At 42.0% G+C, this 22,042-nt stretch overlaps 1 protein-coding gene across 4 annotated transcripts in view; it reads right to left on the bottom strand.

Moving 5' to 3' along the window:
- Window positions 1–22,042, bottom strand: part of MTUS1 (microtubule associated scaffold protein 1) — a 129,156-nt gene continuing 107,114 nt past the window's right edge. For all 4 annotated transcript variants that reach the window (XM_056330766.1, XM_056330784.1, XM_056330775.1 and 1 more), the window contains 8 exons: window positions 17,963–18,029; window positions 9,084–9,298; window positions 8,435–8,540; window positions 7,374–7,447; window positions 7,174–7,269; window positions 4,513–4,629; window positions 3,092–3,189; window positions 1–2,269 (listed from right to left, as the gene is read on the bottom strand). In XM_056330766.1, the coding sequence (XP_056186741.1) occupies window positions 2,053–2,269; window positions 3,092–3,189; window positions 4,513–4,629; window positions 7,174–7,269; window positions 7,374–7,447; window positions 8,435–8,540; window positions 9,084–9,298; window positions 17,963–18,029 (990 nt within the window). In that variant the 3' untranslated portion in view covers window positions 1–2,052. The remainder of the gene's footprint in view (window positions 2,270–3,091; window positions 3,190–4,512; window positions 4,630–7,173; window positions 7,270–7,373; window positions 7,448–8,434; window positions 8,541–9,083; window positions 9,299–17,962; window positions 18,030–22,042) is intronic.

Raw genomic sequence — 22,042 nt, 5'->3', positions numbered from 1 at the left:
TTCAATCGGTACAAAAAATTTATTTTAAGCATTCAGCTCAAATACATGTGATCAAATCTCTTTGACCATAGAAAACAATGTTCCAAGATAAACTTTAAGCCAAGCTGTAGCCCACAGAGGATCTCCATAGTTAAATTTGAAGCCCCTAGAAAACATTTTTAAGTACTGACACCACTAACAAGTGGTATGTACAGTGCCCTTAAGAGGATTAAAAGAGAGCATAATATTCCATAGAAATTACACCCTTAACTTGTACATTATGGAAAATTAAGTAAATTTAATGATGAAATAGTCACAAGTTTAAGTACATTACAAGTTTACTTACTGTATGAGCACTGTTAACAGTCTTGGTTATATGTCTGTGTTCCTCATTACTAGCCAAGATTTTTCAATTCTTGGGTAAAATGATTTGAAGTGGTTCTCCAGTTGAATTCCCTAAACACTTCCCATCCCCCTGATTCCTGCCCCCAAGCTACTGGAAAACACAAGGCAACTCAGCAGGTACAACTTGCAGTAACAGTTACCATTGTAGCTAGCTAACAGCATTAGCTAAACCATAGTGTAACAACGGTCTTGTAAGCGTAGATGGTGTTGTGTGATACTAATTTGAAGTTGAAGGTACCAAGTAGACACCTTAAACAGGTCTGACCAAGGGCGTAGCAAGGCTACGCAATTACCTCGTTGAAGCTGAAGCTCAGCATATGACATTGCCAGAAACACTGACACCCTGAGCCTCCAGTTCCATCAGCTACGGCAGTTCTCCCCCCCGCTACTCTACAGGATACTACTCTGTTGTACAGGATCTTTAGCCAAGTGAACTGGCAAAACACTGATATCCTGCAGTCTAAGAGGGAAGGTGTGGCAGAACTAGTAAGATAGATACACAGCTGCCACCTTTCCCTTCTTCCTCGGGTGAATTTAACCAGCCTTGAAGAATGTTAATACAAATGCTAATGTTCAAAAAGGCAGTGTGTCACCAGATACATTGGAATTCACAAGTTAGTTACGATTCTTCTTGAGAACAGAGTTAAGAATGCACCTAATGACAATTATTGCATTTTTCTCTTTGGCTTTCAAATCTACATCTAGTTTACCCTCAGCAGACAGCCTCTGCAATGGACATGCTGTTTTGGGGAAGTGAGCGATTCCTTTTCAGCAGGTAAGATGATATGTCTGGGTTTCTAAACCTGCAGCTCAGCTAATAACTTCTGACCTGGAGGGCTACTGTGGTTCTGACTATGACCCTGTTGACTTGAAAGCCAAAATCCACTGTATCCTGCAAAAAAATGTCTCCTCTTAAATGGCAGTTGTGCCTGGGTATTAAACCAAGAATCCATGCAAAATATGGCTGCATTTCAGTTTGTTTTTAAAATTAATTCAAAATTGCATACTCAGGTTGGCCAAGACACTAATAAGTCAGTTGACAAAGCTTTCCATGCCGTTTTGTTACTGAAGCCAGAAAGATGAAGGAAACTCACCTACAGTGCTGGTGGCTGTTTCTCTTCATTCCTGGGTGAGGGTACTCTTTGCTAAAAGCATGCATACTGACACCATTATTAAGGAAGTACATGTCAATGTATAGTCTTCAGCTTTTATCCTTTATTACGTACACAGCAAAGAAGGCAGCATTAGGCACACGCACAGTGTGTTACATCCATTCCATCCACAGCACACGCACACACGCATACACACAGCCTTAAAAAAAGTGTCTGTGATGAGGAACGTATTTTAAAGGTTGTGATCTTTATCTCTAAGCCCCTGAGCTTTTTCTTATAGTTAGGTGAAAAGGCAATGAACAAGTCTTTCCTTGCTCTGTAAGTGCTTTGTGCAACAATGTCCATAGAGGTCATAAACAAGTCTTTTGGGGAGGAGCAACATGAATGCCTTCCCCCCCATATTCTCAGTCTCCTATCTCCACTTTTGCACCAAATAGTTTCCAGTTATGTTTAGTTGTCATACTCTGCTAATACAGCTCTTGCTCCTGTGATTATAGTTTAAATCAGTTCTGCAGATCGCAAACGAAATGCAATCCCCTCTTTCTCTCAAGAGATGTCATCTCAGTGATGCTGTAGGACTAGAGAAGTTACCAGAATTTCGTGGTGACTGAGGAGGCACAGATGGAGAACTGGGAGACAGTTTTCTTGGGCTGCATAGGTCACCATTGTGCAACTTCCACAGAAGTTCTTCATTTTCCATTGACAGGCGTTTGTTTACTTTAGATTCTTTCTCTAGTGACTCCTGTAAAACAGCTTGCTCCGTGGAAAGTTGCCTGCAAACGTAAAATTTGCGTCAGAACACGTAACCCAAGTTTGAGGGTACAGTATTGAACTTAATTGTTAAAGAAAGGTTTGAAATTGCATAAACCCCTGCTTGGCTTACAACTAAATTACTTCCTCGAAAGGAAGACTTGGTATGTTCTCATCCTTGCTGGATTTAAACTCATAGCTTGCAGAAAGCAGGAGAAAGTCCCAATAAGAAACACCCCTAAAGGCCAGAAAAAGCATCTGGTAAGTAGGACAAGTCTCGCTTTTAACACAGGCGCTTTTAAATGGCCCCGCTGGAGCCTCTGGGCCTTGTTGCAGGCTCAGCTCTACACAGCAGCTGTATTTCTGCACTTTCCTTCAAACTGTAAGAGTTTGCCCATCCACTTACGCAACAGTTGAAGTTAGAAGAACCTCAGACCCATTTTACTAATTTTAAATACTACTATTATTGCTAAACAAAACACACTGGTCATTTCACTTATCTAAATCGGCAACAAATCACTCAGCTGAAGTGGTTGAAAGTAAAACCAGGTTTAGCTCACAAGCCAGTAATACTCTAGAGCCCATCTACTGTCAGGTGACATTTCCAAGTTGGAACACTGAAGAACATAGGGAGCCTTTACCCCCTTACAGTCTGTTCCTGCTTGTTCTTCTGCATGGGAATGCACACTTGTAGAGCCGCAAGTAGGGCAGAACAGAAAAAGATGTGTTCTTTTACAGAGTACTACAGCATTCCAGTCACTAACATTTACACAGAATTTTCTTTCTTGTCACAGGGACACCTCCCCCTGGTTCCCAACATCTAGAAGTTCACAGATATTTTTCACCTTGAAAGCTCCATGTGTTTGTCCATCCGAGCTTTTAGTTCTTCGTTTTCTTGCTGAACCTTCTTTAATTTATCCATTAAGATTGTGTTGTTCTCCAGCTTAGAAAAAAGGTCACAGTTTAAAATAAATCCCATACCATGCCCTCATCAAGATACTGACTGGGCTATCAGAGACATTCATAATCTGGAGTTTACAGACCTTGTTAGACAAAGTGCAAACCTAGAGTCACGCCAGACTGACCTGCTACCGTAGGTTAGTAGTCAAACAGATCCTGCTTCTTTACCTTATCTTTGTGTAACACTGGCATTTTGCCACTTGTGCGGATTAGATGCCAACAAAGAAGAGCTGGATAAGGGATCTACTAATTAACCAGCACGTTACACTAACTTCTGCCAGTGACGGGCAGCAGTTTTAGCAGCTGTTGCAAACAGAAGACTGTCTAGAAATAACATGCCAATGTAACAAACTCAAAAGCTCCCCTGTGTAAGCAGCTCTCCCTGTTGCTCTCCTCCGCTTCATTGCTGCAGGATGTTATCAAAAGTTAAGAAAAATCAGTGATGAAACGGTTGGATGGTCCAAGGGCTTCTACACTGTGGCCAATGTCCATCAGAAAAGATGACAGTTTTTTTTACCAGTTATTGACTAGTAATTGTAGACCAGGGCAACATGATACTGTAAATTACTGAACAACTGGCATGGATGTATCGAAACCTCTTTCTATACTTCCTCGTTAAAATCTTGCTTAAGCAAGTATTACAACAGTGTTCAAAGTCCCCACCCAGGATAAAGACCCTGGCCTGCCACAAATGGGAGCATGCTATGTAATTACGAGTTCTGCCCCCCAAATTGCCTTTTTGTGTGGAATTATGCAGAGATCAGTAACAAATCCACACAGCTAGACAAGTAGTTTAAACATAAAGGCTAAAATTACTGACTTTAGCTAATCAACTGTAGACAAAAACATTTATTCCAGTTCATATTTGATCCCTTCTTAATTAGCATAATTTCCACATTAATGTTTTGCTGACTGCAGTCTATCTTCGTAACACTCAAGCAAAATGTAGCAGGTAAGGATTTGTTTCATTGGGGGATGGGGAAGAAGAGAAGGAAGAGGAAAGGAAATGTGGCAGAGGCTCCCAGATAATCCTGTAGTAATTTAGCAACAGTTTATGCAAACCAGTAGTTGTCTTAAGAGGCTAAAAGGTCGTTTACAGCATCTGGCGATTCCTTCCCCTTCTATACATTACAGCCCAACACAGATACAACTGGACCTGCAGCGTGATCATATCCCATCATCACTTCATGTTTCCTTTTAAACAAAAAAAATCAATCCCCACAGGTAAGTGACCAGCCCAAGTTCATTATCGGAACATAACTCAGAGACACGGTCTGAACCTGCCAGACCCAAAAGGAAAACTCACCAGTTTTTCCATCTTCATTAGCTTTATGTCCTGCTGATGAAGTTTCTCATTCTTGATCTCCAGCACTGCTTTCAAACTTTCCAGCTCCTGTTCCAGATACATAATCTGGGGGTTTTTCTGAAAGATTTCCATACAGTTTGGTTAGTACCCTGAATTTCAGAACAATGTAAGTGTGTCTCTGCTGTTTAGAAAGAGCAAGAAAACAAACGTGGTAACAACAGGTACTTACTCTTAAGTGAAATCAAGCTGAACAGTTTAGAATAAAATAAATAAAAAATGGATTTGGTACCACTGTCTCCTGTGATGTGTTTGTCCTTCAGTGTAGGTGGACAGTTGCAGTTTGCCTTAGAAGATCTTCAGCAAACACTTTATGCACGATCGTGAAAAACCCTTGTGAGTCAAAGGAAAACACTCAAGCTGTCACAGCAAAACTTGTTTTGTGGGAGTGCCCAGAGGCTCCCTTTAAGGCTAGGAGTTCCAAAATTTATTTTGTATTACTCATAACCCATCCCAAGAAGTAACTGGAGTCAACATTTGAAGAGTTTTCAGGTGCTGGAATAGTTCAAAAAGGACCATGAAGTTAAAGCTATGCACTTCACTGTAGCAGATTTTCTCTGTTTTGAGTTTGAAGGTAACTGCTTCAAATGCAGACACTGAAAATTGTCAGGTTTGCATTCTTCTTAAAGCCTAGCAATGCACTTGCATATAAAAATCCTGCACCGCTGTACATCCGTGACTTATCTACAATACAGCAAGGTAGGACTTTCTTTTTTATTTTTCCTTTTTTTGGTTGTTTTCCAGGAGGTGGAGGGGAGAGCAGAGCAGGAAGGAGACGGGACAGGGTCCAATCTGTTTTGCTCAAGGACCACCTTTCCAGAGTAAAGAACCATTCAAAGACTGCAGAGTAAAACATCCTCTACATTTCAAAGGCAAAAATAAGGAGAAACAAAGCAAGTCTCAGTCCATTTCCACACAGTCCAAGTGGAACATAAACAGAAAACAATGATTGTGTTGTGCAACTAATTTTATCTTTAAAAACAAAACTTGTAGCATATTTGGGTAAGAATACTGGTGTGCCATGCTGAGTAACAGCTTCGCTGCTGCATCAGAAACCTCGGGCTCAGGTCTGGGGCAACGCCTGCGGTTGCGTGGGGTGCAGGCCCACAAGGACAGAGCCGACACGTTCCGCAGGTAACAAGGGCCTCATCACCTACACAGTTCATTCTCCTGCCTGTTCTTAAGGACCGTGGTATTGGCGATTCGTTTAATTGCTACTTTTGAACAAAAGTCCATGTGAGGTTGGGCTGTGCTGGGCTACCTCAGAAGAGGAGGGAGACAATTTGAACTTGGTTCCTCCCTTTTGTGGCTTTAGAAGGAATCAAGGAGCTAGCAAGAAAAGCGATCCGGAGAAGCTGTAAAATGCAGTTCACAGTATGTTCAAAAGTTTGGGTTTTTTTCTTTCCCTCCTCTTCCCCAATGGTCTTAAAACGTCTTTTTAAAGTTAAATCTGAGCCACCACATTAGCTACTCCTAGTAGAACACAGAGCCAGATAAAAAGACTGAAAGGTCTACGTGACAATTTTAGCAAAAAAGCTGGGAATGTAAAGTGACACTAAAATAATACCGGAGAGTTGGAAATACACCTGTGTTTTCAAAGGGCTAATGGGAACTCTGACAGTGCAGAATGTGTGTTCAGTACAGAAGTACTCTGGGTCCAATCTGTATTTTTGCATAGAGACACCTCAAGCATATGATCTGTCTTAAGCTAAAGGCACCTGACTATTGCATCTTGTTTAAGCGACATCTGAGCAGGCCTGTGGAACGCAGTTCAGACTCACAGGTGCACTGTACATGTTCCCTTTGGTATCGTCTCTCCCAACCACAGCAACATATTGTGGCTGCAGATTCTTGCAGCAGCTCTGTCCTGCCACTAGAATAAGCAGTAAGAGAGGGATTAAAAAAAAAAATAGATATATAAAATCCAGTGAAAACTAGGACAACTTCTTCTAGAAGCATCCTAAGTGAGTTTTTAAGCATGGGCTTTCTCTTTGTGGGATAAGCAATGCTGCTGGTATTCCAGTTATTTCCAGGTTACCAGAAAGACGAGCGTATTTGTTTCTACCTTCTCCCCCCCAGTGTATGAGAAACCTCTCTCAGCACATTTCTAACCCAGGAGCATCACAGGTAACAGCAGCCTTGGGAGGAAAGGCAGGACAAGTAAAAGCTGGATCTGAAGGATAAATCAGCAATAAATATGAATCAGTGTCTTGAACAAATGCATTAAAGACTCAAGTACAAGAAGTGAGTTTTGCAGTAGTGATGTAAGCCCCTACTGTCATAGCACTGTTTGAACATTTATCAGCTGTCCAGAAGAAAGCTATGGTCCAACTTTTGCATACACATAGGTCTTCAATTTAACTTAGGCTATTACTTACACCACTGACTTACATACTCAACAAGCTGTACAGATTTGTAATGGTAACGTTAATACGCAACATTGTAGTTCCTGAGAAAAAGTTCTGGCAGGCAAGCCATTTACATAAAATATGAAGTATGGAAGCCCTACCAGGCTTGACTGCAAACCTTTCACATTATGCAATAAAAAAAACCCAGGCTTACAAGATCTGCTCATGTGCATTAATTTTGAAGATCAAGACTTACAAGATTGGCTTTTTCTTTGGCTATTTGCTTTTGCTCTTCTAATTTCAACTTTTCACTCAGAGTGTCGTTTTCACATTTTAATTCATTGATTTTTTTCTGAAATGAAAAGATAGGGTATAGTTAGGCCCAGAATTCCGTACGTATCTCCAGACTGAGTTTTAAGTTTTAGACTTTTGCAATGACCCCAACCCTTAACAGACCTCTAGCAGTTCCTGCTTCTCTTTGAAGGAATCTTCAAGCAACTTCCTTTCAGATTCATGGGCACTCTTGAGCTCTGAAACAAGTTATTTTTGCAGATTTTTAATACTGTGTAAGACATGAATTCCTTTTGAAAAGCATCAGCAAGAAAAGCCAGCCAGTAGACATATGCAGAGTCAGTGACAACACCGAAAGAACATTTATCATCAACTGATCCAAAGCATGTGCAAAGTATCAGATTTATTGCTGCTTCAGATTTGTTGACTGTCGCTTCACAAATCTGTTTCATTAGTTGACTGTCAATTTTGAAAGCGTTCACCTACATGCAACAAATGGATGAACTGAGCATGAACCACGTCTGATAAAAGCTGAGTTTATGAAGGGAAACACAGCAAAAAACTGAAACTTTGTCTTCCACAAGCTTCTAGAAAAACATTTTCTTTCCTACTTTGGAGATGTCATGCAGAGGAGTTTGCTCATTGATTGCAGTGGAAGCATCACCAGTTTTGATGACACAAAAGTATCACTGGAAACTTGGCTATCAAGTGGAGTTGGAGGGAGGATAGAAATCATCATCAATGAAATGGCATTGCATCCAATTGATTTTAAACTGAGCACACTCACCACCCCTTTCCTAAAAAAAACATCTTTTCCCCAGTATCCTGTAAGCAGCACAGACTATTTCTCAACATTCCCACGTCAGTCTGGAAAGGACACAACGCTGTTTATCCTCAATTTCAATTTTGAAATGCTCCTTATAGAACTAGAGGGGTGGGAGCAATTACTCATGAATGAGATTTTGAGGGCAGACTGCAATTCAGACATCTTATACCAAAAGGAAGAGTCATCTCCGCTCTTAAATTTTCATTCAACTACAATGGGATCACGGTTACTTCTGTATGTAAAACGAGACTTGTTCAGTTCTAAAAGAAGGAGTTCAGCCAACATTTTTCAAGACAGCCGACTGCCAAGAACAATGAAGTGGACATACTGATGAAAAAGCTTGACTATGTTTGTGACTACCAGTGCTATTGCCTATGTACTTGAATACAGAAATACTTGCCTGAAAATGAGGATTCAAACTCCTTTTTCAGCTCCTCTACTTTTTCAGAGTGGCTGTTTTCGAGTTCCAGCTTGAAGTTTTCATGTGTGATATTTAAGTTGTCCACCTGCAACATGACAACATGGTGGGTCTTCCCCCCCTTTACGTGCGTCAACTTAACCCTTGTTTAAAGCATTGTTCCAATGGCTTTGCACAGTATGTTGAGTACATTTTAAATGGTCTGGGTAGCACTTAACAGATGGCACAGGAGAAGCTGAGCCACATACAACACTTAAGAGATGAGAACTATGCCTTACAGTTTGGCACTACCAACAGGATGATATACGCATGTCACACACATGGAGTTGTTGCAAAGCAAGATCACAAGCCAGGTATGTTTCTGTAAATCTTAACACTCAAGCTGCCACAAATATCCAGTGGAACTCTAGAAGTTATTGAAATTTGCAGAACACAAGGTATTTTCACCACATTTAAACATATCCTTACGTTCTGGACAGCTTACTGTAGTAGTATTTTTATAGTTGCAACGAATTGGAGTTTCACATTAGATAAAATAACTCCGTTATTAGCAAAAGCCAGGATCCTCTGAAGGCTTATTTGTAGCAGAAAACAACCGCTAGAGAGCATTTCTACTGTGAATGTTACAAACCTGCTCCTGGAGTTGCACTTTGTATTTTTCAGCTTCTTCAATGCAAATACTTTGGAGTTTCTCACATTCTGCAGTGTAAAACTGTTTAAGCCTCTCCTCCAGCTCAGCTAAATCATTGTGATGTTGCTGGTTTAACTTCTGCAAAAACCCTTCATAAGCAACTTGCAGTTCATTCCTGTCTCTCTCCAATTTCTCACAAGCTGCAGAAGTGGTTACTGAAGATGTCAAAAGAAAAAAGTAATTGGGTCAAGTTCAACACTAATTTCACCTTCTTCTTTTTTACAGTTACTAAAGATAGCAAATACTCTGCACAGCAACAGAATTATACAAAGACAAATATAATTTATCCATGAAGTGAGCATCGCTTCCAAGGACACATGAAAAGATCTTTGCAAAAAACACTGAATTCAATGTTTCTTATGCTGAGAATTAATTGAATCTAGTTAAGGCAGGAACCTATATTGAAAGCACAAGTGTGACAGTTTGTCATGACACAGAAGAATGAATGTCGCGAGAGACAATGAAGTGCTCCGATATAAATAAATAAACAAATAAATAAGATTTGCTACTTCACCTAATTTGATCCCATTTCGTAGCATACTTGTCAGTCATTCACTTTTTGATATATAAACCACTTAGCTAAATTTGAAAGTCTTAATATCCTGAAAACCATTCAACGTGTTACACTGACATATGCAGCAGAGAAGTAATTCTAGCCTGACACGGACCGCGTGATAGAGAATGCCAATCTGAAACATACTGCTAATATGCATATGCCCAAGATATTTAAATATGCAAGATACAGAATAGTTTCAGGCAGAAAGTGCAGAGTATTAACAAAACAGAGAAATGCTGTGTAATTTTCTGTGTATTAACACAGATCAGCTAAGAAGACTGCCTAGGTTTGTCTCCCCGTACTTACAGCTGATTAAAAGGCAAAACAGAAGTTAGTAACTTGTACTTTTGAGTTTGAAATTAGCATTCCCAACTCCAGGCAGACAGGCCTGAATAGGGAGAGTCACTTTCCTACTGTTAGTAGGACTGGAGCAAGCACCGTACGCGGTTCCAGCTTCATCAAAGGCCTGGCAGCAAGCTGAAACAGGACTTCAACATAAACCTGTGGTCGCTGACCTTAAGCAAAATGGCTTCTATACAGACTCTAGTGCTTTGGTTTAAAATAAATCAGTCAGATGAGTGTCTACTTAAGAGAAAAATCAACTAAAACCTTAATTTGATCTTCAGTCAAATACAGGAGAAGTCATGCATACATACACTTCATAGCAGCTTGGCACGCTGCCCAAATGGTATAAACTCTATGTAAAAGCCTGGGGAGATTCAAGGACTTTTGTACAGGCAGTATAGGAAATTCTCGTCACAGCTGTACGTTAGAGCCTTAAGATATATAAATTACAGTATCTTCAAGGACTGATTCCCAAAGCAGTACTGGGTTTGGCTCTAGGGGAAGTTGCCTGCCCCAGCACGGTGCCTCAGGTCAGGTGCATGTTGGATCCCCTCTTTACTACAGCTCATGAAGAGCAAGTGAGTAACTTGATGAATGATACTGCCACTCTCTTTTAAGGAAACTAAAGAAGTCCTGGCCCTGCTGCCATCGCTTGGAACCTGTAGCTGAACCAGAAAGTTTAAGAGAGAGTGAGCTGCACTGCATGTGAATCACTGGCATGTCGGCCTACCTGAATTAAACAGCAGGCTTAGCTCTGCGCTAGGTCTGTGTGAACGACCTGCTGATGAGGACAGATTTAAGCCAAGCTGTTCATCCCATGACTAGCAACAATGCAACTAAAGGATCAACTGAAACGTACCACAACATTCTCTGCCACCCAAGCAGATTTCAGTTTTCTAAACTTCCTATACCACCACCAAGAAAGGTTATTATTTCTCTGCTCCTTCCACAAACTTCTATTATAACTGCTGCCTTTGGGGGAAAAAAAAAAATAAATGGGAAAAATCGGCATTCATGCTTCTATCACATCGCATTGGCATAAAGTCATTGAATATATATGCTCTGCACTGTCGCGTTTTAGGGAAAGAGGAAATACCACAGGTAGAAGACACTTTTTTTGTAATGCAAAGGGTCGGGCAGCGAGCCAAACAGAGCAATTACACAGCCAACCACATGCAGAACGGATCTGACCATCTACAGCACAGTGTGAGGGGTATAGCCGAGGCAGGCAACTCACATGCCTCATTTGCAATAACTAGCAAAATGCTTCAAATTATCCACTTCCCTTAAAACCAACAGAGGAAGAAGCAAGCATCCAATTCTTTCTTTGTAAGGCCAGAGCCATTCATTTGCCTCCATTTAGGGAAAAGAATATGCTGCCTATCATTGCCTTATCTTTAAATGTCAGCACGCACAACTTAAGATGATGCAAAACACTTCAAAAAAAAAAAAAAAGCAAAGAGCAAACCACACCTTTGTCAAAGAAGATAAACACATCGGTTCTCGTTCGGCCAGTTTGCAATTCAGATTTATGAGAAGACTAATGTTACGAAGGCAAACAAAATCTTTTAAAACTTGCATTGGCAGTTGGATTCCGTGTTACCTTGAAGGTAATGTCTGGCCTCCACAACGCTAGAGACTGCAATGCTTCCTTGCAGACTGCAAGCCTGATATGAATCCCTGCCATCCAGGCAAGGAGCAGAACCACGAACTGGGAGTGAGCTCCCAGTATCATGGTGGTGCAAGCAAATGTGTGTATGAAGCTTCAGCAAAAGCACGAACTGAAGAATTGTCAATGTGAAATTATGAGAAGTCCTGTAAACCACAGTTTGTCCCCATACTTGAAATTACAATGTCTGCAGCAAGTGTTTTGCACAGCCCTCTCTACCTCCAGACAAATCATGTATTTTATGACTGTACACTGCCTTGTTTAGGAAAGGGACAAGTCATGAAAAAGGCAACTAATTCCTTAGTTTGGCCATCCACTGCAAGGTTGATGCTGCAAAACTCCTGACTAACCAAACTTGATGGCTACTCAACCAAAGAGTTTTCTCATTGAACTGTTCCTTAATTTTGAAGAAAAAAATCTATAACTGAAATATGTGCTCTTCCAGTACCGCACACAAAATCTCAGTTTCAACTTCTCACCCACTTCAGAGACACCTGAAAGGCATGCTGCCCAGTTTTTGTATACAGCTGCTGTGCTTCCCTTCCCTTCTTAGAGCACTCCCCTCCACATTTCCACATCTGTATTATGCCAAACATTATAACAGACGACAGACCTTGAGCAAAAAATCCAACAAGAGACAAATGGTCTGACAGCATCTGGGAGAAAAATCAAGCCAGAGAGATGAAAAGATGAGCTATCCATTTGTCCATTAAGTTTGTTCAACTGGATCATCTGTACACTGAACAGTTTAAAGCTTTAGGGCTAGAGCATACAGAATGCTGTACTTGGCAGCCAGAAGTAAGATTTATTTTTGTCAAATATCAAAGCCATTAATCTTTTTCCCCCATTTGGTAGTCCCAGACCCTCCTCCCAATCATACAACACTGTCCCTCTGTGTATTACTACAGCAGGGAGCAAGATTAATCTGTATTTCTAGGCTTCTTAACACCTGTTTATTACAAATGAAGGGCCTGGTTCTTTTGGACAGAACCATGACCCTGGCAATCATGGGAAGTTTCTGAGATTCAGTAACAACGTATCTCTAGATCAGAAATGCTGGTTTTGACATGTAAAACTAACATTCATCTGTAGTAATGGCCACTTGCATCTTGGGTATTTCACTGCAAAGCTCTGTATGTGCCAAAAGGATGAAATAAATGCCTGCAGGAGAGAAGTGTGGAGAACCAGGCACATGGCAACTCCCTGCAATAGTGTAAAACAGCAGCAGATCCAAACCACGTCAACAGTAGCACCAGCTGAAGGAGAGGACTAACAAAGTTGCCTTAGATTTCTTGGGGATGCTATTTCATGTTTTCACTAAAAGTAGCCAAGAGATAAGACCTCAGAACTGTGCAGTACCTTCTTCTTAAAAAACCTGTTTCTTCTTATTCTAATTATGAATCAACTCATGATCCAATTCAGTCCTTATGGCTAAACTGCTGACATAAAACATTTTTCAACTTGCATTCCCCTAAAAGTCACCATAACCGTAGCTTTAGAAGATAAAGCACATTGGATTTTTCTATTATTTTTTATTTTGTATTCCTGAATTAAATTGTTTTGAAACAACAGTTATCTTCATAAAATTGTCTAGGTCACTCACTGGTCTAGTTATGATTTATGAAAAGCCATTAGACTGTCTGAAATTTTGAAACACAGGTCACTAGGACAGTGAACTAGCAGCATTTTAATAGATGTGGGGGATGTGAAAAGGGGGTAATTACCAGAAAACACCGGTTATTTAGCACAGTGTAATGTCACAGCACATAACACATTATTGCTCTAATTTTGTATTTCATAATGCAAGATCTATTGTATATGCTCCATTGATTGTTAAGTCCACTGTAGAAACAAAGGCTCGTTTCCTTCTCCATATATTTTTTTAATTGTTCTCTAAAATTAATTTGTGGTTTTGGCAGATTCTCAATATTGGAAATTCTTCTACCGAGACACGCTTTCAAGTTTATGACCAAATCTCTTTAGGTGTTACTTCTATAATGGGACTAGTGGTACAGGACTTTAAGCCACGTTTCGTATTTTTGTACTTGGGCAAATTGAAACAAGGCACGTAGGCCAAAAAAAGCATGCTTTGAGCTACACTGCAGTGGGTACGGTCGAATACGTACGTGAAGCATTCACATACCAGCCAGGAGGTAAGTTTCTGTCCTCTAATGCTGGAAACACTACAGTGTCAGCAGGCAGGCAAGCTGACAGATCGTGGCAAGTTAGGCCCTGCCTCAAATAATGGATAGAAATGCCTACCTACAGTGAAGTATTTTTAAGGAACACCAAAACCTGAAAACCAAAATCGCATTCACTCCGTCTGTCCATAAAAAAACCAAGTCTTTTTTTTTATCCAAACCTCCAAAACTTTCAAAGGTCATTTATTAATACAAAAATAGCACGAAGGGATTTTGAGGAAATAATTGTCTATTGACTGCAATACAGCAAATGGCGGGGAAAGAGAGGGGTTAGGCACGTGGCTGGCTGTACAGGACACAAGCCTCTGTAGCCCACTGAAAAAGGCTCACGAACGGCAATTTCCAAAGGGCCAAGGCAGGCACAGGCTGAGTCAGCTTTGCACCTGCTGTTTTTGTAGCAGGACTGAGCTGGATCACATCCAGCATGGTTGCAAAGAGGCTCCAAAACAATTTGGAGTGCAATTAATTGAGAGGACTAGTTTCATACCTCTCAAGAAATATGCAGCTCTTGCAATTTCTACTTACATAATTAAAGCAGTAACCAGCAATAATTTATACACTTGCATCTTAATAAGAAGGGAAACAGGTGACAAACAGAACATCTGTACCTGCTCCAGGCTCCCAGAACTAAGTCATTTACATTCCAACCACAAAGTTTAGTTTTTGTGGCTGGAGATTTTAAAGGAAACCCAAGTTCAGAACCCCACTGTTAATGAGTTCGAACTCCTTTGGAAAGGCCCATCCCCAAACACATTACCATTGCTAATCCTCGCACGCATCTCCAGCTACCGAGAGCAGCAGCAGTGTCTGGTAGCCATCCACCCCACGCCGCTGCCTGCGAAAGGCAGGTTCTGGGATTGTAATGCATGTTTACACTATGAAACAAAGTTATTCTGGTAGAAAGGGTCATACAAAATAACCCGGCAAAACGGACCATTTGACAGCAAGCCAATTTGGTTTTGCAAGGTAAATCAAGGAGCTTAGGAACACGCAGAATTAAACTTCAAAGCAAGAAACTGAAGAGTCCAAACTGTTCAGGGTGCAAGCTGCAGGAGACCTCAGGTTCCTCTCAAACTTGGCACATGCAGGGCACAGACTACACCAAGCTGGGCACACCTGGTTCCTCTTCCTAGACTGCCTGTTCCCAAACTGCAAACCAACAGGCAGCAAAACCAGGGCAGCTGGGACTCCACGGAACAGGTACACATGTCCACATGGCCAAAAAAAGATTCAAACCACACTTAACTTTCTGAGCCAATCTATGCCTAGCTCATACTGTGAATCAAAACTTGCAGTACTTACATCAAAATATCCATGGAAATCTTAAGTTCAGCTATGCCCATGTAACAGCGGGAACAGAAAGCTGACTAGCAGGTGTGTATTTAAACAGATCATTTTCAGCTAAAGGTACTGTCAGACAAATGCTTTTCTCACACCTTGTCAACAAATGAGGTCTGGCTGGGTTAATTCATTTATTTAACTTAAAAAAAAAAAACCACAAACACAAAACAACCAAATTTTTTAAAGCTAGATAGAATTGAACACCTGTGCAGTTTTTCATTTCTGTGATTAAATCCACTCCCTTTACATGCCGAAGAGAGAAGTACAGACAAGCTAGATGTGTGACGTGATTAAGACAAAGGAACCGCTTCACCGAAGCCATGGTCTGGAAACCTTACAAAGGGAAGCATGCCCTAGGCTGCCATTCAGATGCTCCTGCGGAGCTGACCCAGTAAGATCAGCTCCCTGAGAAGAACAGCCGATGACCTTGTCCAGCAGCACACCAGCCAGAATGCCTGGCTGACAGCTCTGTGCGCTCAGGCATCACAGATCCATCAAGCCTAGTTGCATTTGAAGTTTTTTCTAGTTACCAACCTACTGAATGGCATATTCTTGCAATGGGTGTCCCACATATGAGCTCAGAAGGCTGTTAATCAAAGCAGAAAGTTAACAAGGTTGTGGGAAGCTCATTTAAGAATGAGGCACCCTTAGAAAGACACCTTAAAAAGGCACCCTTTTATTAAATCAACAACAAAAAAACAACAAAAAGCCCAAACCAAACCAACAACAACAGTAACAAAACCCACAAAATCAAAAAATTCCCCAAACCCAAGAAGTGGTAATGAGCAAAAGTGCTGGCTAGCTTTTGGTCTGCCCATCTAAGCTGGATTTTTCATTTTCTCGGTATGTGATAAACAGAGTACCTAGGGTGATAAAGGAAAAATAATACTAAAGATGGAAGCAGATGGAAGAGTAGGGACCTTGCCCCGGGAGCAATCCTTCTGAAGTCATTTTCATGGTTAAAAAAAAGGGTTTGCCCAGAAAATCCCATCTATGTACTTACAAAAATAAGTAAGTCTGGTTCGTGATGTTTGTAACACAACTTTGTAGGAATGCAAGAAGCCCATTTCCACACCGAGACCCTAGTTTTGTTGTCGTCACTTTAGGGTGCCGGCTGCCGCTGATGGGGGACACTCCTCTCCACTGCTGCTCCTTCCCCTTTCTCTGCTCCGGTACCAGTGTTCCTTCAGCCACACGCCGAGCCAGGCCCGGCAGCCTGGGCAAAAGAGCACTTCAAGCCACTAGTTTTCGGCTGGCTCGGGTCCCCCCGCAGCTCACCCAAGGCTCACCACACGGCTGGCTGGGAGGCAGCGGGCACAAGGCAGGACAGAGGATGACTAGGGCAGAGGAAGGCCAGGCTCTTTCAAAGCAAGCCACTCCTGAGACCTGCCTTCAACAACTGCAAAACCACAACCCAGGTGCTTCCTACATTCAGTGAAAAGGATGAAAGCTGCAGCTTCATAGATGCCAGGCTGCACCAAGCTACAGAGAAGCCTCAGCTTTTCAGTACTAAGCTTCCAAGAAAGAGCTACACATTTCTGGGATGTCTTTGGTACTCTTGTCTGTCTATCTAAGCTGCAAGGCTTTCCCTGCTTGCGATACTCCCCATTCACACATTTGCAATTTTATGCAGCATCAAATAAGGCTCCCAGAAAGCTGCATTTTAACACAACCTTCTAGATTGGACAACAGTAATAGTGACAAGTCAAGCAGCTGTGCTCTGTTGCTTCAGCTGGGGGGACAGGGAAACCCCTCCCTCCCCACCGCACTTCCAACTGATTATGCCAGGGGATGCCTGCCTTATTAATCAGCACTATAAAATAAATCTGAACATCACATGCACCACCTGCACATAACAAGACTTGCATTCACACTCAAGTTTGGCTGAGACAGCACCCAACTACCAAAGCACATGAAAATAAACATTCTCAACTTTTCAGTAAGTGCCATATCTGAAACTGTTCCACATGTATTACCTCTGCTTTCAAAGCTTTTTAAATTTTTTTAAAGGGGCCTCATCATAACAGAAGTGTGCTTTTATAAAATGCTAGCTTCACTTTCAAGTGCTATCATTTTCAATCCAATGACTTTTCGCACTCCACAAGATGATTCTGCTTTGAGTTCAAATTACATGGCATTACCATTAAACACAGTTAAATCAAGCTTCAAAGTTGGCAAACCCAGAACCTGTACATTATAGCTTGATTTCATATTTTAGCTGTTCGCTACGATGAGTTCAAAGATTTAATCTCATTAGCCTGATGGCATTTCCTTCTGTTAATTTTACACTCATTCACCTACAAGCCATTAAAACAAAACGCAGATTTTGCACAGTGTATTTCATAGGTTTATGGATTTTTGCCAGTCTCTAGAAAACAGCATACAAATAAATTAAATTAGGGATCAACAGAAGTGTATGTACTGTCAGCCATCCTCCCTTTTTTAAGAAAGTGAGTGTTTTGGTCATCATACACATGTTTTGTGAGGAGGCCCTGCTAGGCACACTCAGATCAGTGCCAGGAATTTGGTGAACCTGGGGTCACACTGTCAGGGCTCCAGAGAAATAGAGCGATTAAAGCATCTCAGCAGAATTCAGTCAGGGAATTAAATGACTGCCATTACAATACCACAGCATCTGTCTTTCTGCAAATCTGTTTTGCTGCATTTCTGTTCTCATGAAGAATACAAAAAAAAAAAAAGTTCTTACCTAGTTCTCCTCGAAGGTTAACAAGTTCTTGAGATAACGCTTTACGCTGTTTCAGTGCTTCCTCCCTCTGCAGAGGAAATAAAAAACAACAAACAAACCCAAACATTTGGTTACTAGTGATCCGAGCAGGGCACCTTCCAATAATTAACTGACATGTGTTCCGTAGGAAAACAAGAGGCAGGAGCAAGCAAGAAGCCAAGATATGAATCATTTAGGATAACAGTTCTGCTGTTACAAAACACACAGATGTTCTTCCGTTGTTAAGGAAGTTTTACTTTAAAACAAAGAATAGCTTTTTCCAGGATAACACTGCAATTAAAATCCCACTTTACAGCAATTAATTACATATTTTATGATGGGCGTAGCAATGTAAGTCTCCAGAACAAATCAACCGATGGCTGTCAAGGGCACAAAAGTATGGTATATATGTGAGAGGCGCATGCATTAAATATTTATCTTAAGCTTACTTAAACACAAAACCAAAAACTTTGCTAAACGCTCAGCCTTCCACGAAGAAATGGCACAGCCCTGTCCGAAGTTGAATCCAACCCACCCCACTGCTCACAGGTCTTAAGATAGATAATGTGTCTCATACTTGAGAGAATCGTAATAAACCCGTGCTCGAAACGGGCAGAAGCACCCATCTCCCCGCTCTGCCTAGCGGCTGTGCCTCAGCCAGGGGAGGGCGGCCGGCCAGGCCCCTCTGCCCCCAGACCTGCCCCCCAGGCTGATGCGCAGGCATGGCCACAGCACAGCTGCTCCGCGGCTCAGCCGGCGGCACATCACACCCGTGGCCGCAGCACGGAGGTGACAAGGTCCAGGCTGCCCACTGCCAGGGCGCCTTCGCCTCGCTCCGGCCAACCTCTTGTCTGGCTCCCTGCCATCAGAAAAGCCCTGCAAAACAAACACTCATTACCCTTGCTGCGGCACACCGAGAATAGAGGCACAGTTTGCTGCTAGAGCAGCCCATCTTCCAGCTGCGGCAGCCCCCCGCTCAGCCCCCCGACACTCATCGGCGACGCACAGGTGGTGGCACGGCGAGCGCAAGGCTGGACCTTGCCTCTGCAGGTTATCCTGCTTCCAGCAATCGCTCCGACAGCGGCAGATACTGCAGCTTCTGCAATTGGCACAAGCAGCCAGCGATTACTTAAAGCCACAGCCCTTCTTTTATGAAAGGCAAGCCCCAGACATTAGACCGATCAATCTCCGCTTGCTCAAATGGCAGCCGGCATCGCACAGGGAACACTGGCCTTCTCCGCAGATAATACAGTTTATTTTCAGCCGTTTCGAGCTTGCTGTATGGTGCTTTCACACTTTGTTTGTTGATGCAAAAATAAGCCATGGGAGCCCTGAGCTGAATGGGAGAGGCAGAGATACAGCAGCTTTGCTGCTGTCAGTGCCCAGGGTTACGCTCACAGCCCCCTGCACAAGCAGAGAGGTAGAAACGCACTTTGCATGCTTCTTCTTCAGCTAGGATACATTAGGGAAAATAAAAATAAAAATGCACTGGCCCAAAAATCACATAAGACTTTCCCACAACTGACCACAGCAAATGAGTTCGCATACTGGCAGGGCCACACCTGCACCTGGTTTTCCCCAGGGAAAACCTCACCTTACAGCAGATTCCCAGTTTGCCCCTGCTTCCTCACCGCAGCCTGACCCCAGGCTAACACTTTAAGTGCACCCTGTCCTGGACGTAGGGAATGCTCACTGCATGCCTGCACAACAAATAAAGCACTAAAATACACCATTCTTTAGAAAACAGAGGGAATGGGTACCCAGAAACAAGGCACAAGACTAATCAAAACGAGTAATTTTTTATGCTGTACACCCTCATTTGCTGCAACTTATAGGGAATTGTTCTGCAGCTGAAAAGCATAGTTAGAAGAAAGGGCCAGCCATTTACTACAAATATTTGTATTTTTGACCTTGTATGGGAAAGATCCTCTTTCAATCCCTACAGTTTGAGCAGTTATTTGGACACGGACACACTGGTAGGGGTATTAAGTAGCTGCGTTGCAGTTTTACATTAAGCACTTAGAAGCTTTTTACAGTGACAGCGGGCTAAGATTGAAAGCCACGCCTCGCCCTCCACAATAAATTCTCAGGAGAGCAGACAGCTCAGTTATTGAAAGGCTCGCCCTGTTCTTCCCTGCTTCCCCGGTCAGGAAGGAGAGATGACTCATCTTGCTCCTGTTCAACACCAGTTTCTGCTATGGACACTGCATCCAATGATGAAAACAGGAATGCTGCAGTCAGTTATTTGACCTGCATCCTAGCACTCTGGGACACAACCACATAGTGGATTTGCAAGCAAATTAACCACCAAAGCACTTTTTTTTTTTTTTCATGCTGAGGGCTCCTGATGGGATTTTCCAAAGCTTTTACAGGAACTTTTTTCATTACTAAATTAGTGTACAAACACACTTAGGAGATTTCAATTTTTTTTTTTGATGTGCCCCCTCCCCTTGGTTTGCATATTCATTTTTTGTTTGTTCTAATTATCAAAGAGTCATCCCTGAACCTGATTTCTTCCAGCCCATGCTGTTAGTAAAACTTCTCAAATTTTTCCCCCTCAGCCTAGCGGTGGCCTACCCCTTTGGAAATCCTAATGTTTTTGGTTAGTGTTTCCAAAAGACCTGCTTCATGGTCCGCACATTCTGTATTTGTTTTTCGTTAAAGCAATTTGATGAGAAAAGGACATGAGATCAGAATATACTAAGGACTGATGGAGGCCGAGACTAAAACCCCAAAACAGAATAGCACTGCCTTACCAATTTTTTTGAAATGTTTCTTATTTTCTGCTGCTCTTAAGCCCTTTTGCTTTTTATTGGTGCTGCTTAACCTTGTGCCTCAACCTCCAGCTCGTCCATTCATAGTTTCGTAAATCAAGAAATTCAGACAGACAGACTTGTATCATCACCCCTGTTAATGTATGCAGAGAAAGTTAGCCATGGAAACTGCCAGCCTAAAATAAGAAGCTGCTCATACGGTTAAGCAGTCACACAAAGTAGTCAGACTGACTAGCAGTTAATTTAACACACCAAGTTCTGAGACAACTGAAGCTCCAGCTACAGGAGTCTCCCCAAAAAAAACACATGAAAGTTCCCAAGGCCTGAAACCAAAGTGCAGCGAAATACCAAAGACCACTTAAATAATCTAGGAAAATCCATCTTCAGTATTTAATTCAAAAGACAGGTATGCACATGCGTTGGGCTGGAATATCAAGCAACCATCCAGTTTGTGCTCTACGAGATTCTAGTTGAAAAATCAATACCAGAAACTGAAAGAACAGCATCCAGTGGTAGCATACTGGATCAAGCTATTTTGGTGTTGTTCATTTATCCAGCTAAATCTGGCAACAGGGATCATCCTTGCTTAGTTGTCAGAGACTCAAAGAGGGTCTTGGTAGCAATTTAAAGCTATTTCTGGCACAATTTATGAGTTTATGCCAGGATCATGTAGATGACTGGGTACCTATTTTTCTTATTTCAAAAGAATCTATTGTAGGTGCACAAGAAATCCATCTGAACTTTAGCCAAAACATTCCTCTGCCACAAACATGGAAGCTGTAGGAAGGAACAAGAACAGAATTTAGGGATAAAAGCTTTGCCGCAGGCAATGAGGGCAGTACACCTCTGCTACTGAAAACTACCAAAAAAACATTTCCCAGTGTAAAGGAAGGAGACTAGGACATTTCTCGTTCTGTCAAAGATTAGGCAGTTAAAAGCTTTTCATACGTTTTGAAAATTTGACGAGAGTTCAGGGGGATGTGTGCCCCATAGCAAGGACACTTGGGAAGGTGAGGTAAGCTCCATTACAACTGGACGGAAAAAGATGAGGTCCGAGGTAGGGGCTGGCGAACACGACAGCTTCAAGATGACAAAACTGTGCAACTCAGGAATGGAACGTATTTTACAAAAATTTGTCATTCAGGTTTGTCTTACTGGCACTTACACAGCCCAGTCATGGGCTTAAGAGTATTCTTCCCGGAAACCAGCTATTTTTGCTGCAGCTTGAGATTCAAACAGACCAGCCTAGGGTTGCTTTAGATACAAACAAGGGTGAAGACACATCAAA

The sequence above is a fragment of the Falco biarmicus genome, chromosome 1 (assembly GCF_023638135.1).
Source record: "Falco biarmicus isolate bFalBia1 chromosome 1, bFalBia1.pri, whole genome shotgun sequence".
Lineage (NCBI taxonomy): Eukaryota > Metazoa > Chordata > Aves > Falconiformes > Falconidae > Falco > Falco biarmicus.
The sequence above is the reverse complement of the archived record's forward strand: the minus strand, read 5'-3'. Positions and strand labels throughout refer to the sequence as shown.